We start from the raw sequence: 18,059 nt of genomic DNA, 5'->3' as shown, positions 1-18,059 counted from the left end.
TAACCTGACTTTAGTGATTATAGAGGCACTGTGCGGAGGGAGAAAGGGGTAATAATTACAGAGATTACTATCATAACCTGACCTTAGTGATTACAGAGGCACTGTGCAGAGGGAGAAAGGGGTAATAATTACAGAGATTACTATCATAACCTGACCTTAGTGATTACAGAGGCACTGTGCTGAGGGAGAAAGGGGTAATAATCACATAGATTACCATCATAACCTGACCTTAGTGATTACAGAGGCACTGTGCTGAGGGAGAAAGGGGTAATAATCACATAGATTACCATCATAACCTGACCTTAGTGATTACAGAGGCACTGTGCAGAGGGAGAAAGGGGTAATAATTACAGATTACCATCATAACCTGACCTTAGTGATTACAGAGGCACTGTGCAGAGGGAGAAAGGGGTAATAATTACAGAGATTACCATCATAACCTGACCTTAGTGATTACAGAGGCACTGTGCAGAGGGAGAAAGGGGTAATAATTACAGAGATTACTATCATAACCTGACCTTAGTGATTACAGAGGCACTGTGCGGAGGGAGAAAGGGGTAATAATTACAGAGATTACTATCATAACCTGACTTTAGTGATTACAGAGGCACTGTGCGGAGGGAGAAAGGGGTAAAAATTACAGAGATTACCATCATAACCTGACCTTAGTGATTACAGAGGCACTGTGCGGAGGGAGAAAGGGGTAATAATTACAGAGATTACTATCATAACCTCACGTTAGTGATTACAGAGGCACTGTGCAGAGGGAGAAAGGGGTAATAATTACAGATTACCATCATAACCTGACCTTAGTGATTACAGAGGCACTGTGCGGAGGGAGAAAGGGGTAATAATTACAGAGATTACCATCATAACCTGACCTTAGTGATTACAGAGGCACTGTGCGGAGGGAGAAAGGGGTAATAATTACAGAGATTACCATCATAACCTGCCTTTATGATTACAGAGACATTGATGTAACCATTTTTAGATCTTCAGCTCTCAGACTTCTGGATAACCTGATAATGCTTTTATTCCCCGCTAGAACAGTGGTAGAAAACATATTTTTCAGATGCCTCCCAAGTGGCCTTTGATCGGGATGCAGTCACAATCCCGACGGCAGAATGCCGGCTAGGGATTATTGATAGGCGTCGAAATACCGATGCCCTTAGTGATTACAGAGGCACTGTGCGGAGGGAGAAAGGGGTAATAATTACAGAGATTACCATCATAACCTGACCTTAGTGATTATAGAGGCACTGTGCGGAGGGAGAAAGGGGTAATAATCACAGAGATTACTATCATAACCTGACTTTAGTGATTACAGAGGCACTGTGCGGAGGGAGAAAGGGGTAATAATTACAGAGATTACCATCATAACCTGACCTTAGTGATTACAGAGGCACTGTGCAGAGGGAGAAAGGGGTAATAATTACAGAGATTACTATCATAACCTGACCTTAGTGATTACAGAGGCACTGTGCAGAGGGAGAAAGGGGTAATAATTACAGAGATTACCATCATAACCTGACCTTAGTGATTATAGAGGCACTGTGCAGAGGGAGAAAGGGGTAATAATTACAGAGATTACTATCATAACCTGACCTTAGTGATTACAGAGGCACTGTGCAGAGGGAGAAAGGGGTAATAATTACAGAGATTACCATCATAACCTGACCTTAGTGATTACAGAGGCACTGTGCAGAGGGAGAAAGGGGTAATAATTACAGAGATTACTATCATAACCTGACCTTAGTGATTACAGAGGCACTGTGCAGAGGGAGAAAGGGGTAATAATTACAGAGATTACCATCATAACCTGACCTTAGTGATTACAGAGGCACTGTGCGGAGGGAGAAAGGGGTAATAATTACAGAGATTACCATCATAACCTGACCTTAGTTATTACAGAAGCACTGTGCAGAGGGAGAAAGGGGTAATAATTACAGAGATTACCATCATAACCTGACCTTAGTGATTACAGAGGCACTGTGCCGAGGGAGAAAGGGGTAATAATTACAGAGATTACCATCATAACCTGACCTTAGTGATTACAGAGACATTGATGTAACCATTTTTAGATCTTCAGCTCTCAGACTTCTGGATAACCTGATAATGCTTTTATTCCCCGCTAGAACAGTGGTAGAAAACATATTTTTCAGATGCCTCCCAAGTGGCCTTTGATCGGGATGCAGTCACAATCCCGACGGCAGAATGCCGGCTAGGGATTATTGATAGGCGTCGAAATACCGATGCCCATAATAATCCTTTGATCCCATAAAGTGGGTTGCACATTATGTGGAGCAACACCAGATATGTTCACATAATATAATCATTAGCTTAACCCATAGCCAGCAGGTCATACTGATGGGAACATTACCATGGTGAGTAGGGCTGCATGTGACCACTGTGTGAGTCACATGATGCCTCGGGTCCCATGCTGTCCACCACTGTTTTACTGGTTATGCACCACTCTTCATATTAGGTGTTTGCCATAGGAACTTGCCAGTACCATTAGCAATAATCACTGGACAAGGTTAGTGTGACTGATTGCAGATGTGGCCCACATTGCTACACAACTGTTAAAGGCCAAGATCAAACTTTTTACAGTACATATTTGTAGTCGCTTAGATTTACATTCATATACATGCACTTTGTCATTCCATGATGTACCTGAAATACTTTGGGTGCAGAGACCAGGCAGGCCAAAGCAGATGACAGAGTGGCACCAAAAATCCCAGCGGTGACAAGAGGAGCGAACCCTGATACCATACTCATTGCCTGCAGAACACACAAATATTTGTATCCTTTTTTTTGCACATATATGGTTGGATTAAGAATTATGGTGCGTACACACTAGACGATATGCTCCCTGAGTGATATTGTCTAGTGTGCCCCAGCAGGGTGTGCTCAATGTCGTTCATGACATTGAGCACACCCGCTGAACGATATCATTAACGATATCGTTCAGCGCCGGGCTCTCTCCCCCATTCCATAACATGCAGCAACTTGACGACAACGTCAGGTTGGCCTGCATGTTAACCCAATGAACGATGATGTTGAACGACCTGCGGGAATGCGCGTCGTCGTTATCGTTCATCGTTTTTGTGTTAAAAATGGACGGTAAAGTGGACGACTGAACGATAACGATATCGTTATCGTTCAGTCGTCCACTTTAATCGCCCAGTGTGTACGCACCATGTCAAGTTACAAGTATGCAGATGTCTAGATGTGCCTGGGGAGTACCGGTGCCACATCCTTATGATCACATTCTTTATTACTACTACAGTATATACTAAAGAGACTTTTACTTTCTTTTTACTATAACCCATTCTACCTGCCTTGATAACTTATTGTCAGGATAGTCCTTAGACATTGAGGCTCTCCCACCTAATGCGGGACGGTTGGGAGGTATGCACTAGGCTATGCACCAAGCTACTGTATTATGATAGTAGTATCACACTTCTATAGTAGGGATGTAGTCAGTATCCCAGCAGTGACCATCCCTATGGTCACAGTACTGGCAGCAGTACTAGGCTTAGGCACTAGGAGGATAGTTTGGGTTAGGCTGCGGTAGGGGACGATTAAGGTTAGGCTGCGGTAGGGGATGGTTAGGGTTAGGCTGCAGTAGGGGATGGTTTGGGTTAGGCTGCAGTAGGGGATGGTTTGGGTTAGGCTGCTGTAGGGGACGATTAAGGTTAGGCTGCGATAGGGGATGGTTAGGGTTAGGCTGTGGTAGGGGATGGTTTGGGTTAGGCTGTGGTAGGGGATGGTTTGGGTTAGGCTGCTGTAGGGGATGGTTAGTGTTAGGCTGCTGTAGGGGATGGTTAGGGTTAGGCTGCGGTAGGGGACGGTTAGGGTTAGGCTGCGGTAGGGGATGGTTTGGGTTAGGCTGCAGTAGGGGATGGTTAGGGTTATGCTGTGGTAGGGGATAGTTTGGGTTAGGCTGCGGTAGGGGATGGTTAGGGTCAGGCTGCAGTAGGGGATGGTTAGGGTTAGAATACTCACTAAAATTTGTTGGGATTTTGACTGTCGGGAAGGATACCAGCAGGATATCGTTCCCAACTCAAATAATATTGGGGTGATTCAGCCTCAGACGGAGATGTTATCACAGCTGCTAACATGGTAGTAGCTGCAATAGCAGCACTATTATGGTAATGCAGCAGGGGGCACCACACATGCAGTAATGCATGCATTACTGTTCCGATCTGCATCCAGGGACGCAGCATCGGATCATCTGCGGGATCTTCGGCCAAATGAGTGACCATGGGGTCACTCTAGCCGACCGACGGAGATGCACAAAAGAGGCAAGAAATTCTCCGTCAGCCGAAGTAGGTCCTGGCCTCCCCCCCCCCCCCCTTCCCACCCAACGGTGACATCATGCCTCTGTTTGGGGAAATGGAGGCTGTCGCCTCCCCCTCTCTGCCCAGAAATGGCAGCAGACTGTCAATACTGCACTGCATGTGCATGTGCAGTACGGGTCATGCGCCTGCGCAGAGGAGGCACAATCAGAGATGTGGGCTAACCATCGGGTCAGAGCACATCTCTGAATCAGCCCCATTGTCAGGAGACTCTGGGAAGGCTTAAAGGATTTATGGGGAAGTGAAAAGAAGCAATGGCCCCAGTGATAAATGCAAGTCAACTAACTACTACCATTGTTGAAATTAGGTAAAGTCCTTTTCACATTGACTTGTTGCATATTATTTTTAGTGGCCAGATAAGAAACCCAGATCTGAACATGTATATATTTTGTTATGTAATTAGACAGCAAAAGGTATACACCTGGTAATAATTGCTCAGCCCATATTTACAGTTCTGTGTAAGGGCACAGTCGGTGAAGTTCCACCCATACCCACACGCCAATCCAACACAGTTTGAGCCTCCATCAATTATGGTGTCATTCAAACTTCCAGAGGCATCTCGAACCACACAAGAGCCTGCAGGGAAAGAAAACAAGGAATGTCATGGTACTTTGGCCACAGGGGGCCATTGTTATATTGCAGTCTATGCTCTCACTCTTAGGGCATATTTATCATAATAATCCCCCAAAAACAGCTGATACACCCACCAGTGGCATACAGTCCCCAGCTGAAAATCTGCACTAGTGAGCAGTGCAGTACACTTCTCTTTTACTGCCAGTTGTTGCGTCGACTGCCAGCAAAATGAGATTGCGGGGATCATGCCATCCACCCATTAGAGCTGGATACATAACAGGACATACAGATGATGGGGGGTTGGGAGCACAGTATAGGACATACAGATGATGGGGGGGAAGCACAGCACAGGACATACAGATGATGGGGGGGAGCACAGCACAGGACATACAGATGATGGGGGGGGGAGCACAGCACAGGACATACAGATGATGGGGGGGAAGCACAGCACAGGACATACAGATGATGGGGGGGAGCACAGCACAGGACATACAGATGATGGGGGGGGAGCACAGCACAGGACATACAGATGATGGGGGGGAGCACAGTACAGGACATACAGATGATGGGAGAGCACAGTACAGGACATACAGATGATGGGGGGGTGGGGAGCATAGTACAGGACATACAGATGATGGGGGTGGGGAGTACAGTACAGCACATACAGATGATGGGGGTTGGGGAGCACAGTACAGGACATACAGATGGGGGAAGCACAGTACAGGACATATAGATGATGGGGGGATAGGGAGCACAGTACAGGACATATAGATGATGGGTGGGGAGCATAATACAGGACATACAGATGATGAGGGGGAAGCACAGTACAGGACATACAGATGATGGGGGTGAGCACAATACAGGACATACAGATGATGGGGGGGGAGCACAGTACTGGACATACAGATGATGGGGGAAGCATAATACAGGACATACAGATGATGGGGGGGAAGCACAGTACAGGACATACAGATGATGGGGGTGAGAAAAGTACAGGACATACAGATGATGGGGGTGAGCACAGTACAGGACAAACAGATGCTGGAGGTGAGCACAGTATAGGACATACAGAAGATGGGGGGGAAGTACAGTACAGGTCATACAGATAATGGGGGGAAGCACATTACAGGACATACAGAAGATGGGGGGAAGCACAGTACAGGACATACAGAAGATGGGGGGAAGCACAGTACAGGACATACAGATGATGGGGGGGGGAAGTACAGTACAGGACATACAGATAATGGGGGGAAGCACATTACAGGACATACAGATGATGGGGAGGAAGCACAGTACAGGACATACAGATGATGGGGGGAGCACAGTACAGGACATACAGAAGACGGGGGGGGGGAGTACAGTACAGGTCATACAGATAATGGGGGGAAGCACATTACAGGACATACAGAAGATGGGGGGGAAGCACATTACAGGACATACAGATGATGGGGGGGAAGCACAGTACAGGACATACAAATGATGGCAGAAGCACAATACAGTGCATACAAATGATGGGGGACAGCAAAGTACAGTACATACAGATAAGGGTGTGGTATGAAAAAATAGAAATGGAGAGGTCTAAACTACAGGACATATACATAACAGATAACAAATGGAGGGAACAATACAGATCAGGTGGGCACATACAAATGAGGTTACAAAACAGGACAGACATATGGGGGACTGTGGCCCTCATTCAGAGGCGGTCAGAGGATACAAGCGGTCGCTCAGAAACTGGGCGGCCACTTGCATCCTGACCAGCCGCCTCTGTTTCGGTCGTTAGGCTGTGGGTTTACACCCACAGCTCTAACGACCGCTAGGGTGATGGTCGCGATGGTCATAGACCATCGCGACCATCGGGGCATACGACGAGACCCTAGGGTAGGGTCTCACTTGTCGTAAGCCCCAGAGCTTCTGGTTCTGTCAGAGCCGGAAGCTCTCCACTGACATCACTAGTGATGTCAGTGGGGCCTCCCCCAAATGGCAGGCGTTCCCATGGGAACGCCTCCGTTTGGGCTGCCACCCCCCCAGCCCGCCTTCCAAACGGGGCGAGCTGTCAATCAATATCGACAGCTCGCCCCCTTTGGAAAGAGACCCGCTACGACCGGCGCTGTCGGTCGTAGCGGGTCTCACGTATGCGCACGAAGGAGCCGGCTCCCTCGTGCGCATGTGCACTGGACAAACATCGAGGCGGCCGAGCGGTCGTAGACAGTACGGCCGCCTCTGAATAAAGCCCTGTATGTGGTGGGTCTAATGGGCCTTATAAGGAGCACGTAAATAACACCTGGGACCAGGGAGACTATTTTTCCATGTTCACTCTTGCTTATGTCAAAAGATGGCGAAGCCATAAATATTTGTATTATTAATAGTAATAAACCTAGTAACGGCTCAGGTGTGTCCTGGGTGTGTGATCATCATACATACCCAAAGCTTATCTAAAAATACATTTAATTAAAAAACATCAGCTATTTATTTGAAGAATTTTATTTTAATTTAAAATATTTTATGGTGGTTAGAAAGGATGGCCCCTACACAGACCAGCCAAACAATGCAAACTAAACAACCAAAAACACTGCATTGCGGACAGTATACGCCCAGTGGATGCAAAAACCTAACCCTAGGGTACTATGCACAAACCTTCAACACTCCAAATGCCATCCGTAGATTGTCATACTGCCTCCTTAAAGGTGGTACAGTATTTCTCCACAAATTACTAGAAGGTGAGTGCACCCATTGCACCCGGGCTGATTATAAGCCGTACTTTCTCACCAATGCCAGTTTCTGCCTAACAGAAAAGCAACCCGCCACCATACTATACTAGCGAACAAACTATTCACAAACAAGACCAAACCCTCCTCCATCAAATGCACCCCATCGGGCCTATAGAGATACTTATCACAGAAACGGATCAAAGGAAGCTTCACCACAAAACCTCCATGCGCCAGCACAAATTAGCCACAGCTGCATTAATCATCTAGCCTCGTCCATAGCCCTCGGACAACGTGCACCATGCCACTGCTGCCTCGGAGTAATGAAAGACCACAGCATGGTATAGACGGCCAAGCACCCATTATGAGTAGAAGGTCTGACATGATGTTAAGGCGCAAGTCAAGACCTATCCTAGACCCAAGGTCATTCCCATCTAGATGTAAAACCAGCACTTTGGGGACACCAAACTGCCACGCAGCCGCTAACCACCTGGGTTTAAGGAACTCCCAACAAAGACCTCTGAAACCTACCCAACGAATCCTAGCTGACAAAGGACAATACCAGAAAAGAAGTGGGCGCGCTAGATCCGCTCAACTACTGTTTAGTATAGACAGTTGCTGCTGACACCAGAGGGTATTCTGCCAATAACCCCCATAAATGTGTAGATAAAAAGAAAAGAGATGTCTGCGCAGTCGTCTATACACAAATATAAAGGCTGTAAATTGTTATATAAATTTATTTAAACATATAATTGAACTGCAGTTCAGTATAAAGACATAATATAACATCACATGAAAAGCCTCACATAAAACTCACTTAAAGTGTACCCATTAGTATCTATTACTTAATTGAAGGTACACTGGAAAAAACATCCCAAACCAATGGTTACGAACATTAGCAGATTAAATAATCAAAATGGTAATTAATCCCCTCTGCATTGGGGGGGGGTAAAAATAATTTTAATTGGATAGGGTAGCTGATATAGTCACCAGTGCGGACCCCAATATCAAGGTTAGCGTCCTGTAGGCTACTGTGCCAGCGGTTTGCCTACCCAAATAGAGAGGGTTCTTGTATCCAAATGTAGCACCGCTACAGCACTCACCAGCTCCGGAGTGTGAATGTGAACAAAGTCCGGTAGCAGGTGCAGTGCACCGTTCTAATGTAAACCCCAAATAGCCGTTCCAACAGCTGATGGCTCCAGCATATAGAAAGGGAGCAGAGTCCGGCTGCTATGTTAGCGTCCCACACTTATGTGTGTCTCATAGCTGTGCCGCTCCAGCGGCTAAGTGCTCCGGCGTGTAGAGATGAAGGTGGGGTCCAGCTGATAACGCAGCTCACCACGCTATTGAGCAGAGTAGTGTGGGGTAGATAATTGGAGCTTACAATGAATAGCTTGGTATCCAATAAACCAGAGGCACCGCTGGTGAACACACAGATATAAATAGCTTTTTATGCCAAATAGCTGGAACAAGGTGATGCATAAATAAAAAGCAGTCCACTAGAGTCCTTCCTTGACGCGTTTCTCTCCTATGTCAGCAGTTTTTTCAAAAGGTAATGCAGTGTCAAAGGACAATGCATCCGCTCTCCCCGACCGCGGCAAAGTGAGCCGCCCGAAATCAAACGATAAAATGAATGACCCACAATCCAAACATCCGTTACACAGAATATCAAACCTGTAACGGAGGGCGGGGTAGAAATTTGAAAGAACAATAATATTGAATTAAAGAATGTTAATAAAGTAAGTTATATTAAGTTAGAAATTATATTAAAAATAAAAACATTATACATTTAGTGAAGCGGAAAACAGTGTTCCAAATTAGTAATTGAAAAATAAACTATTAATTTAGTCATTTTAAATTTAATAATAAACTTGACAACAGCAGAGAGCAAAAGGGGAAAACCAGGGATAAAAGGGGGGGTGGAAGGGAAGGACAGAGTGGGGAGAAAAGGGGAGGGAAGGGAAGGACAGTGTGGGGAGAAAAGGGGAGGAAGGGAAGGACAGAGTGGGGAGAAAAGGGGGGGAGGGAAGGACAGTGTGGGGAGAAAAGGGGAGGGAAGGGAAGGACAGTGTGGGGAGAAAAGGGGGGGGAAGGGAAGGACAGTGTGGGGAGAAAAGGGGGGGGAGGGAAGGACAGTGTGGGGAGAAAAGGGGGGGGAAGGGAAGGACAGTGTGGGGAGAAAAGGGGGGGGAGGGAAGGACAGTGTGGGGAGTAAAGGGGGGGAAGGGAAGGACAGTGTGGGGAGAAAAGGGGGGGGAAGGGAAGGACAGAGTGGTGAGAAAAGGGGGGGAGGGAAGGACAGAGTGGGGAGAAAAGGGGGGGAAGGGAAGGACAGAGTGGGGAGAAAAGGGGGGGAAGGGAAGGACAGAGTGGGGAGAATAGGGGGGGAGGATAGCTCAGGAAAAAACACAATAACTCGGCAAGAGGTAAAAACAAAGACCTGCTGAGGGACTGTATGATCGGGGCATATTTAGTCTGTCTACTCAAAATCCCTCAAGACCCCCACTTTGAAAAGCGGCGAGTATTACCCGAGTAGCATGGACAGGGGAGACAAAACGATAATACAAACATGCAGACAGACAAACAGGATCACAATGCAGACATAAAGCACAAGTAAAGCAAAACCTCAACCATTGGCAACCTGCCTAATATAGAGTTTATAACAAGCCGATTTCCACCGACCAAGAGCCAGGTTCTATGGAACCGACAAACCAGCCGACGCAGCGGACGTGGCAGCACCCATTCTGAAGGAATGGGTACTGTATTCGCTCGGGGAGGGGCCAATGTGGAGCAAACTGATATTTAGTAAGTGGCGAACCATCAGCATGAATTAACCATGCATTGCCCACGGTTGGTCGCAAATCGAAGTACATTTTGGCCAGGGAAACTGGACAAATACGCTCATCAGCGCAAGCCGACAGAGAGACCCACCGTGACACATTTGGTTGGTTTTAGAACAACACTGCACTCTCCCCGATACATATGTCTGAGCGAAGAATGGCGGGAAAGGAATCGGTATGAGATGCCGGCGCTCAGGATCCTGGCTGTTAGGATCCCAACACCAGCATCCTGAAAGGGATAGCATACCGACACTTGTTGGTCGGTATGCTAACCCTCCCCCTGTCCCTACCCTAACCCTCCCTCTTTGCCCTCTTTGGTGCCTAACCCTAACATCCTCCTCCCTGTTGCCTAACCCTTCCCCCATAGTGCCTAACCCTCCCCCTAGTGCTTAACTCCCTAATACTTATCTTTGGTTACCCAGTGGTCGGGATGCGGGCGCCGGGCTTCTGACCGGCTTTGGGATTTTGTCACCGGTAATAGGAGCGTCGGCATCCAGACCACCGAGATGCCAAATGCATAACGGCGGAAAATGCTAATTTAGCAGGAGCATCTAGCTCCAACACTCGAAAGGCGCCATGAATAACACCATATGGAAAAGGTGAACCTCAAAATTATAAACTACAATCACAGGGAACACCGCTAGGAGGCTGCGCAAGAGTGGGATATCGATTGTCCGCCGCTTATCAAGCGGACGAGGGACGGAGCGAGCCCAACCCTTAAGAGCTTTAATAACAATAAAGCTCTTAGCAAAATCAGGACGCCCATTTAAACGTGAAAAAAAAGAAATACCAGCCAGAACCCAGGAGACAACTGCCCAAGACTGACCGGAAACATAGAGACCCCAGATAAAAGATGCTTGTTCTCACCTCTATGTCTGCGGTGCTCGAGGTAACTTTTACATTCAGTTAACGCTTTCTGATAGGACAACAGCGTTGCAGGAGCAAGGGATTGCTTAGCTAGGCCCTCCATGCCAGCTCTATGACCAGCCAAACATAAGGAGGGCAAAGCTCACCAATCAAACAAGCCTCGGGTGCAAGAACCCTAAACCTGTCCTAATGGAAGCGTGAAAGTGCATCAGCAATGTAGTTTTCTGAACCCGGAACGTGGATCGCTTTGAAAACAATGTTAGATTGCAAGAGCGCAACACCAGCTCAGCATGCAAATGCAACGCCGGCAGCGAGGAGGCACCATGCCCGTTAATAGCACCTACAACTTCAATGTTATCGTATCTAAAAATAATGCTTTTGACGCGCAACTTGCAACCTCACAGTTCCAGTATCACCATGATCGGAAACCGTTCCAGGAGCAACATATCTTTAGTAAGGCCCCTAGAAAAAAACACTCCGCAGGTCAAGGGGCAGCATATCAAGACCTATCCAGGTAACAACTGAAACCAGAGGAGCCAGCAGCATCAGTGAACAACTGCAATTGGGAGCTGGGGACAACTGGAGGCAACTACAAGAGAACACCATTACAATCAGCCAGATAAGAGAGCCAATAGAGAGGTAACTTTTGATTTCTGCAGACAGCCAAATAAAATGGTCTGCTCTACGAATGCCCGCAGTGGCCCTCTTGAGTTTACAGGAGAAAACACTACCCATGGGAATGACACGGCAGGTGAAGTTCAGCAAACCCAAAAGAGATTGGGCTTGGCACAGCATTACCTTCCCGGCGGACAATCAAACCTGAATGGCATCTTTCAACTTTAAGATCTTGTCCGCCAGCAGGCGGCAACATCCATCCAGGGTATCGATTCTGATACCCAAGTAGGACAGCTGAGTAACAGGGCCTTAAGTTTTATCACGGGCAATCGGAACCGGGATGGGAATCAGCAGGACCAACACACAGAAAGTCATCTTGATAATGCGCGGTACTGTAACCCCCGGACCCAGCCTTCATGCACCAATGCAAGAGCTGAATTTTTTAAAAAAGGCACATGAAACGGAACACCCCATAGGCAAGCACTTGTCTATGTAGTATCTGTCATCCAAGCGAAAACCCATGTACCTGAACGAGTCAGGATGCAAGGGTAGCAAACGAAAAATTCAACGTCTACCATATGCACCAAAGCAACAGGACCATGTGCCCGGACAAGCCCCAGCGTCTGATCGAAAGACACAGAGCAAAGTTCTTGCGGGATGTCATCATTAACTGATCTGCCGGGTGGGCAAGATAGATACTGAATGAGCCTAAAAGACCCTGGCGTCTTTTTAGTTACAATGTCAACAGGGAACAACACCAATTCTGCTAGAGGCGGATCCTTCTTAAAAGACCTTGTCTTTAATGATGAGCAGCAGCTCTCTTGCTGACCGAAGGTTCCTTGGAGAACCAACAGGCACCGCAGAATCTATTGGCAAATGGAAACCCAACTTAAAACCGTCTATCAAAAATTGTGCTTCAATTTTGTTTGGTTACCACGCCAACCACTTGGCCATGGCATCCAAGTTAATTGGGGAAAAAGCTTTAGCTAGTAGCCTCAGGTCCGGCTGGCTTCTTGGATGCTGGGCAGCAAAGGGTTTAGAGCAGCCAGATGAGGGGTGGCCCTTTCCACATTTGATGCAGAGGTGTCGAAAAGGAGACTGAGCAGAGCTGATTGAGAAACACAAACCCTTGTTGCTGGCTAAGGGTGCAGGTTGACCCATGCCTAATTTGTGCTGCAAATTTGAACCCCCAGCAGCATCTGTAGACTCTGTCACACCTTCAGCTTGTGGGCCCCCTAACATGACGCCCGCAGATGCGGACACCATGGAAGTGACAGTAGGATGTACAACTGAAGCAGTTAAACTGCCCATAGGGGCAAACCCTTGCGAAAAAACAGTGACCAGAGGAGCAACAGGGGTCGGTGGCATTGATTGCACAGCATTAGGGAGTATGGCTGTCAAAACAGGGGCAAAAACATTGGCCATGTTGGAGATAAACCCCTTTATAGCAGTAGGGTCGAGTGCTGGGAACATCACTGGAGCGGCTAATTGAGCAGTTGAGGGAGGTATAGAGCAGCCTGGCCAGCAGCAGGAGCAGCAGCCTGTGGAGCAGTAGTAGCCACAGGTAATGGCAGGGTTAAATCAGAATGGGAAGCAGCCTTAGCTGCTGCAGCAGCTCCAGGCAATGACTGGGTTAAAACTGGCAACTTAGGATGCCAGCTCCACCCCCTGCTAATGCCCAAGATGGCGCCTGCCTCTTCTGCTAATGGAGGCAGGGCCACTATCATTACTAACTTCCCCACCCGGAGGGAAGAGCCCAGCACCCCTATGTGAGGCTGCACGACTAGCGGTGCCCCGCTGATCATTTGAGTGCCGGGTCCGGCGCCGAGCAACAGACGCGATCAGGTTGTGGCGTGTGATGTCACAGCCGCCGCGACCTGTGGAAATAGCAGCCGTCACCAGCACTGGGATCGAATGTCCGATCCCAGCACTGGAAGTGCAGGGGAAAGCAGAGATGTGTTCTCTGCGGGAAACATCCGTTGTCAGCACTGGGACAGTGTGTTTGCTCCCAACGCAGGTAAAGCAGCGGCAGGCAGGACTTGGCCCAGGGCGGGAGCTGACTGTAGCTCGTTGCCCGGTAACCTTGATCCAGCGTCGGGCACGGCGGGTGTTTGGCTCTGGCCGCGAGCCAATCACAGCTCGCCGTCCAGCAGCCAATAGGAAGCAGGCACAATGAGCCAATCGTGGCTCGCCATGTCATAGCCCCGCTATGAGCAGGAACAGTCTGTTCGGCAGCAGAGAGGGAGGGAAGAAGACCTCTCGAAGAAGAGAAAAGGAGCGATGCGGCCAGAGTTTCGGTGGCTGCGGAAGAGGTCAGAAGACGCTGCTGTCAAGAAAGGCTGGACGCGGAGAAGAGGAGGTGGCGCCACTGGCCCGTCCTGGTCAGCGGCGCGGCCTCCTCTTCTCTGCATCGCGTCCAGCCGCCGCTGTTCATATAAAAGCAGAAGAAGAAAGCAGTTGAGGACCGGAGAAGTTCCCCCACTGCAGCCTCTCCCAGCATACCGGTAGGCGGCCTTGGGCCACTGGTATTATTTAACCCAGGGCCGTAGCTAGGGTAGTGCGGCCGGTGCCATCGCACAGGGCACCACAGGTCAGGGGGCGCTGTTTGGGCCTGTCAAATTTCTGTTTATTATCATTCTTGCTTGTAGCTTCCTCTTATTTCATCCCCAGCATTGCCTGGTCTCCCCTATCTCTTCCCCATGAAGCCATGGCCCTTTTTTGTGTGCATTATGTCTCTTTGAATAATGAAGGGGGCGCCAAAGCTCTTTCTGGCACAGGGCACCAAAAAGTCTAGTTACGGCTCTGATTTAACCCTTTCCTAGACCACCAGGCATTGGGCATTAGGCCCGTGGGTGTCAGGCTTTAGGCCTGTGCCATCATTAGGCGGGCAGTAGGCCCAGGCTACCCAGGGGGCTTCAGGCTCTAATAGATTGTTATTGCCCCTGTTAGGAGTGAGTGACCTGGGTATTAGGCCCAGCTCACTAATCGAGCAAATAGGTGGCTGACCCTGCTCGTGCCCATATATTATATAAAGTGGCCCTGGGCATTAGGCCCAAGCCACTAGGTACGCCCCACAGTTAGGCAGGCCTGTATGCCTGACCCTCCAATACAGTTGATCTGGGCACTAGGCCTAGATCAACTAAGAGAGAGCTCCTCCATTAGGCAGTCCCATAGGCCTGAGGCAACACCTAAAGGTGACTCAGGGCATTAGGCCCAAATCCCTTTGTGCCCTGAAATAGGCAGGTTTATAGCCTGAGCCACCAGTAAGACCCAGGGCATTAGGCCCAGGGCACTGAGCCCATTGAGTGTGGATTTGGGCATTAGGCCCAGACCACTGGTATAAGTAGGCAGCCCCTGTGCTAGTGTGTAGAGGTGTTAGCTGTAGTGCGACACTCACCCTCCAAGTCCCCTGTGGAGAGCTGTCAGGCTCCCACTAATATAGCAAGTGTTTCCCAGTCACCTAGAAGAGTAGTTGGCCAGCTCTAGTTAGGCAGGTAGCAAACATTTAAATGGACAGTACCGTGTTTTACTCTTGTGTGATTACCGTCTGCGGTTCTTGTTTTTCTGTGCAGGGTAAAAGTTCAATGGATTATTGTTAAATATGCCGCACTACACACAGGGTTGAGCGCAATGTTGTTGCAGTATGTGTAGTAGCGTGACACACTTAGGTTAGGTTTAGGCCCTGCACGGCTGTGGTGTTTGATTATCTCCTTACAGGGACCAGTAGGCGAGTGAGCAGACGAAGAACAAGAGTGGACGCAGTGAGCAATATCTGTCTCTCACTGTCTGTTTGTCTCTTTCTGTCTATCTTCCATCTGGGCAGACAGTGGTCCTTGCACCCCTATGCAAGGTCGAGTTTTCACCTGGTGCACAAGTACCTATAGGTGAAACTCGGGATCTGAGGCCATAAGTGCCAGTGATGATCTTCACCCGAATCCATTTTGTTTGGTCCGGTAGGGTGTGTCGGTCGACATTGAGAAAGGACAGTTCTCACATCATCTCCTTCCTCCTAGATCATGGAAGGAAGGACACCTGCATGGCAGCAGGCACTGCACCGCACCCCTCTTACAGACCCAATGCAACCGCCGCCACAGTTCTCCGGTCAGAAGGAACCGGAAGTGTCGCAGTAGAGGCAACCAACACCGGCTCCTGGAGAGGAGCAGCCACTGCTGAGAGGTAGCGGGGTGGGGGGGGGGGGAACATTGTGCACAAATGGAGAACAATACCCAGGGAGAGGAGAGAGAGAGAGAATACCAGGGAGAGGAGAGAAAAAGATACTGGAAAATGTATAGGAGGATGGAAAAGCAGGAGAAGGAAAGAAGAGAACTAGCAGTGATAGCCAGTAGAGAAAGTAAGAGAGAATAGCAGTATATATACGTATCACTGTACAGCTCAGTACAACGTCGCCTTCCTGGCAAATTTTCTTCAGGAAAGAGGCCTAAAGCCTGAAAACCAAAACCAAAATAAAATCTGCAAAAACCACACCCGTAACTGTAATAGGTTAAATGTACTGCATGTGATCAACACCCAAGCCAGACCTCAGCCTTCTGGTTTAAGCCACTCCCGGCTTATCCGAGCCCTCCGTTATTCTAGTATTAGTGGATATCGGACTGGAGACCTCAGCAGCCCCCATACAATGGTCAAATGCAAAGCATTTTGTAGCTTGGGCCTGGTAGCTATTTCCACCTTCCCTGCCAGCTAGTACAAACGCTGTACAGCCTGACAGATGCTCATGTGCATGAAGCTCACCGGATCCGAACCCGAAAGTAAAGTGACAGCAACTTGGTTAGAGAAGTTTGCTAAAATTGAAATGAAAATTATTTTCTCTTTACGAATTTAGCAATTATTATTACATTGTAATCACATTAATATGATGAGATATGATAAATATGCCGCTTAGGGGAATATGTATCCACATGTTTTTTGAGCCTTTTTAGTTTGGGCAAGATGTTTTAAACAGTCAATGCAGGACATATGGTAAATGTCTCATACAAGACTTCGGTATCAGGACTTCATGAACAGAACGCCACCATTCCCATGTCTGCTATGGGAACAGCGATGATATCAAATGTATCAAGGTCAGAAACAGTTTTGGGGTGTTTTTGGAACTTGAAGGCTATAGCTAACGCATTAGTAAAAAGCTTTGCAGAGACTGCCCAGGTGTGTCTACATCTCCTCCACTCCTTCCCACTAGCTGCAGTTACATCTAGAGAGGCAGTACTCTCCTAACCCATGGGACCTGGACCTAAATAGTGGATTTCTACACTCATTAACCCCGCACACATTTTCCACTCCTGCGGTTTAGCATTAGGGTTAATTACACTCTGTAGCCCTATCTTCCATGGCTGTGGTATGATATGTCAACAAAGTCATAATGTCAACATTGACCATTCGACATTAATCATGCAGACACTGATGAAATGTCGATATGATAGAATGTCAACATATCATCCCTGGTGACTCAGCAGTGATTTACTTGTTCCCGATGGCTGCAGCGGAATCTTCTTGTTCCCGGCAGTTACGTGAGTGTGCCTTCCGATGCAGGGCTCTGACGGAGCGTCGCTTCCAGTGAGTATTCTTCTCCTATCCCTAACCCTCCCTCTAGTGCACAAAACCCATAGCATGACCTCCCCCTAGCACCTAACCCGCCCGCAGCTTAACTCTAACCCTACCACAGCCTACCCCTAACCCTCCCGCAGCCTAACGCTAATCCTCCTGCAGCCTAACCCACCCGCAGCCTAACTCTAAACCTCCCGCAGCCTTACCCTAATCCTCCCGCAGCCTAACCCTCCTGCAGCCTACCCCTAATCCTCCTGCAGCCTAACCCTCCCATAGCTCAACTCTAAACCTCCTGCAGCCTAACCCTCCCACAGCCTAAACCTCCCGCAGCCGAACACTTATCCTCCCGCAGCCTAATCCTAACACTCCCGCAGCCTAATTCTAACCCTCCCGCAGTTTAACACTAACTCTCCCGCAGCCTAACCCTAACCCTCCCGCAGCCTAACCTAATGTTGACATTCCAATAATGTCAACATTTCGCACGTCAACATAAGAGTGTCAACACGTTGCCTGACATTGTGGTGTTGACTTTGTTA

At 48.3% G+C, this 18,059-nt stretch overlaps 1 protein-coding gene across 8 annotated transcripts in view; it reads right to left on the bottom strand.

The window, feature by feature from the left end:
- Positions 1-18,059, bottom strand: part of SLC12A3 (solute carrier family 12 member 3) — a 111,013-nt gene that overhangs the window by 65,932 nt on the left and 27,022 nt on the right. For all 8 annotated transcript variants that reach the window (XM_088471920.1, XM_088471921.1, XM_088471927.1 and 5 more), the window contains 2 exons: positions 4,783-4,937; positions 2,674-2,781 (listed from right to left, as the gene is read on the bottom strand). In XM_088471920.1, coding sequence (XP_088328046.1) covers positions 2,674-2,781; positions 4,783-4,937 — 263 coding nt within the window. The remainder of the gene's footprint in view (positions 1-2,673; positions 2,782-4,782; positions 4,938-18,059) is intronic.

The sequence above is a fragment of the Taudactylus pleione genome, unplaced genomic scaffold, assembly GCF_031769625.1.
Source record: "Taudactylus pleione unplaced genomic scaffold, aTauple2 ptg000117l, whole genome shotgun sequence".
In the NCBI taxonomy this organism is placed as follows: Eukaryota; Metazoa; Chordata; class Amphibia; order Anura; family Myobatrachidae; genus Taudactylus; species Taudactylus pleione.
Note: the sequence above shows the minus strand (reverse complement) of the source record. Positions and strands in the feature narration are given on the sequence as shown.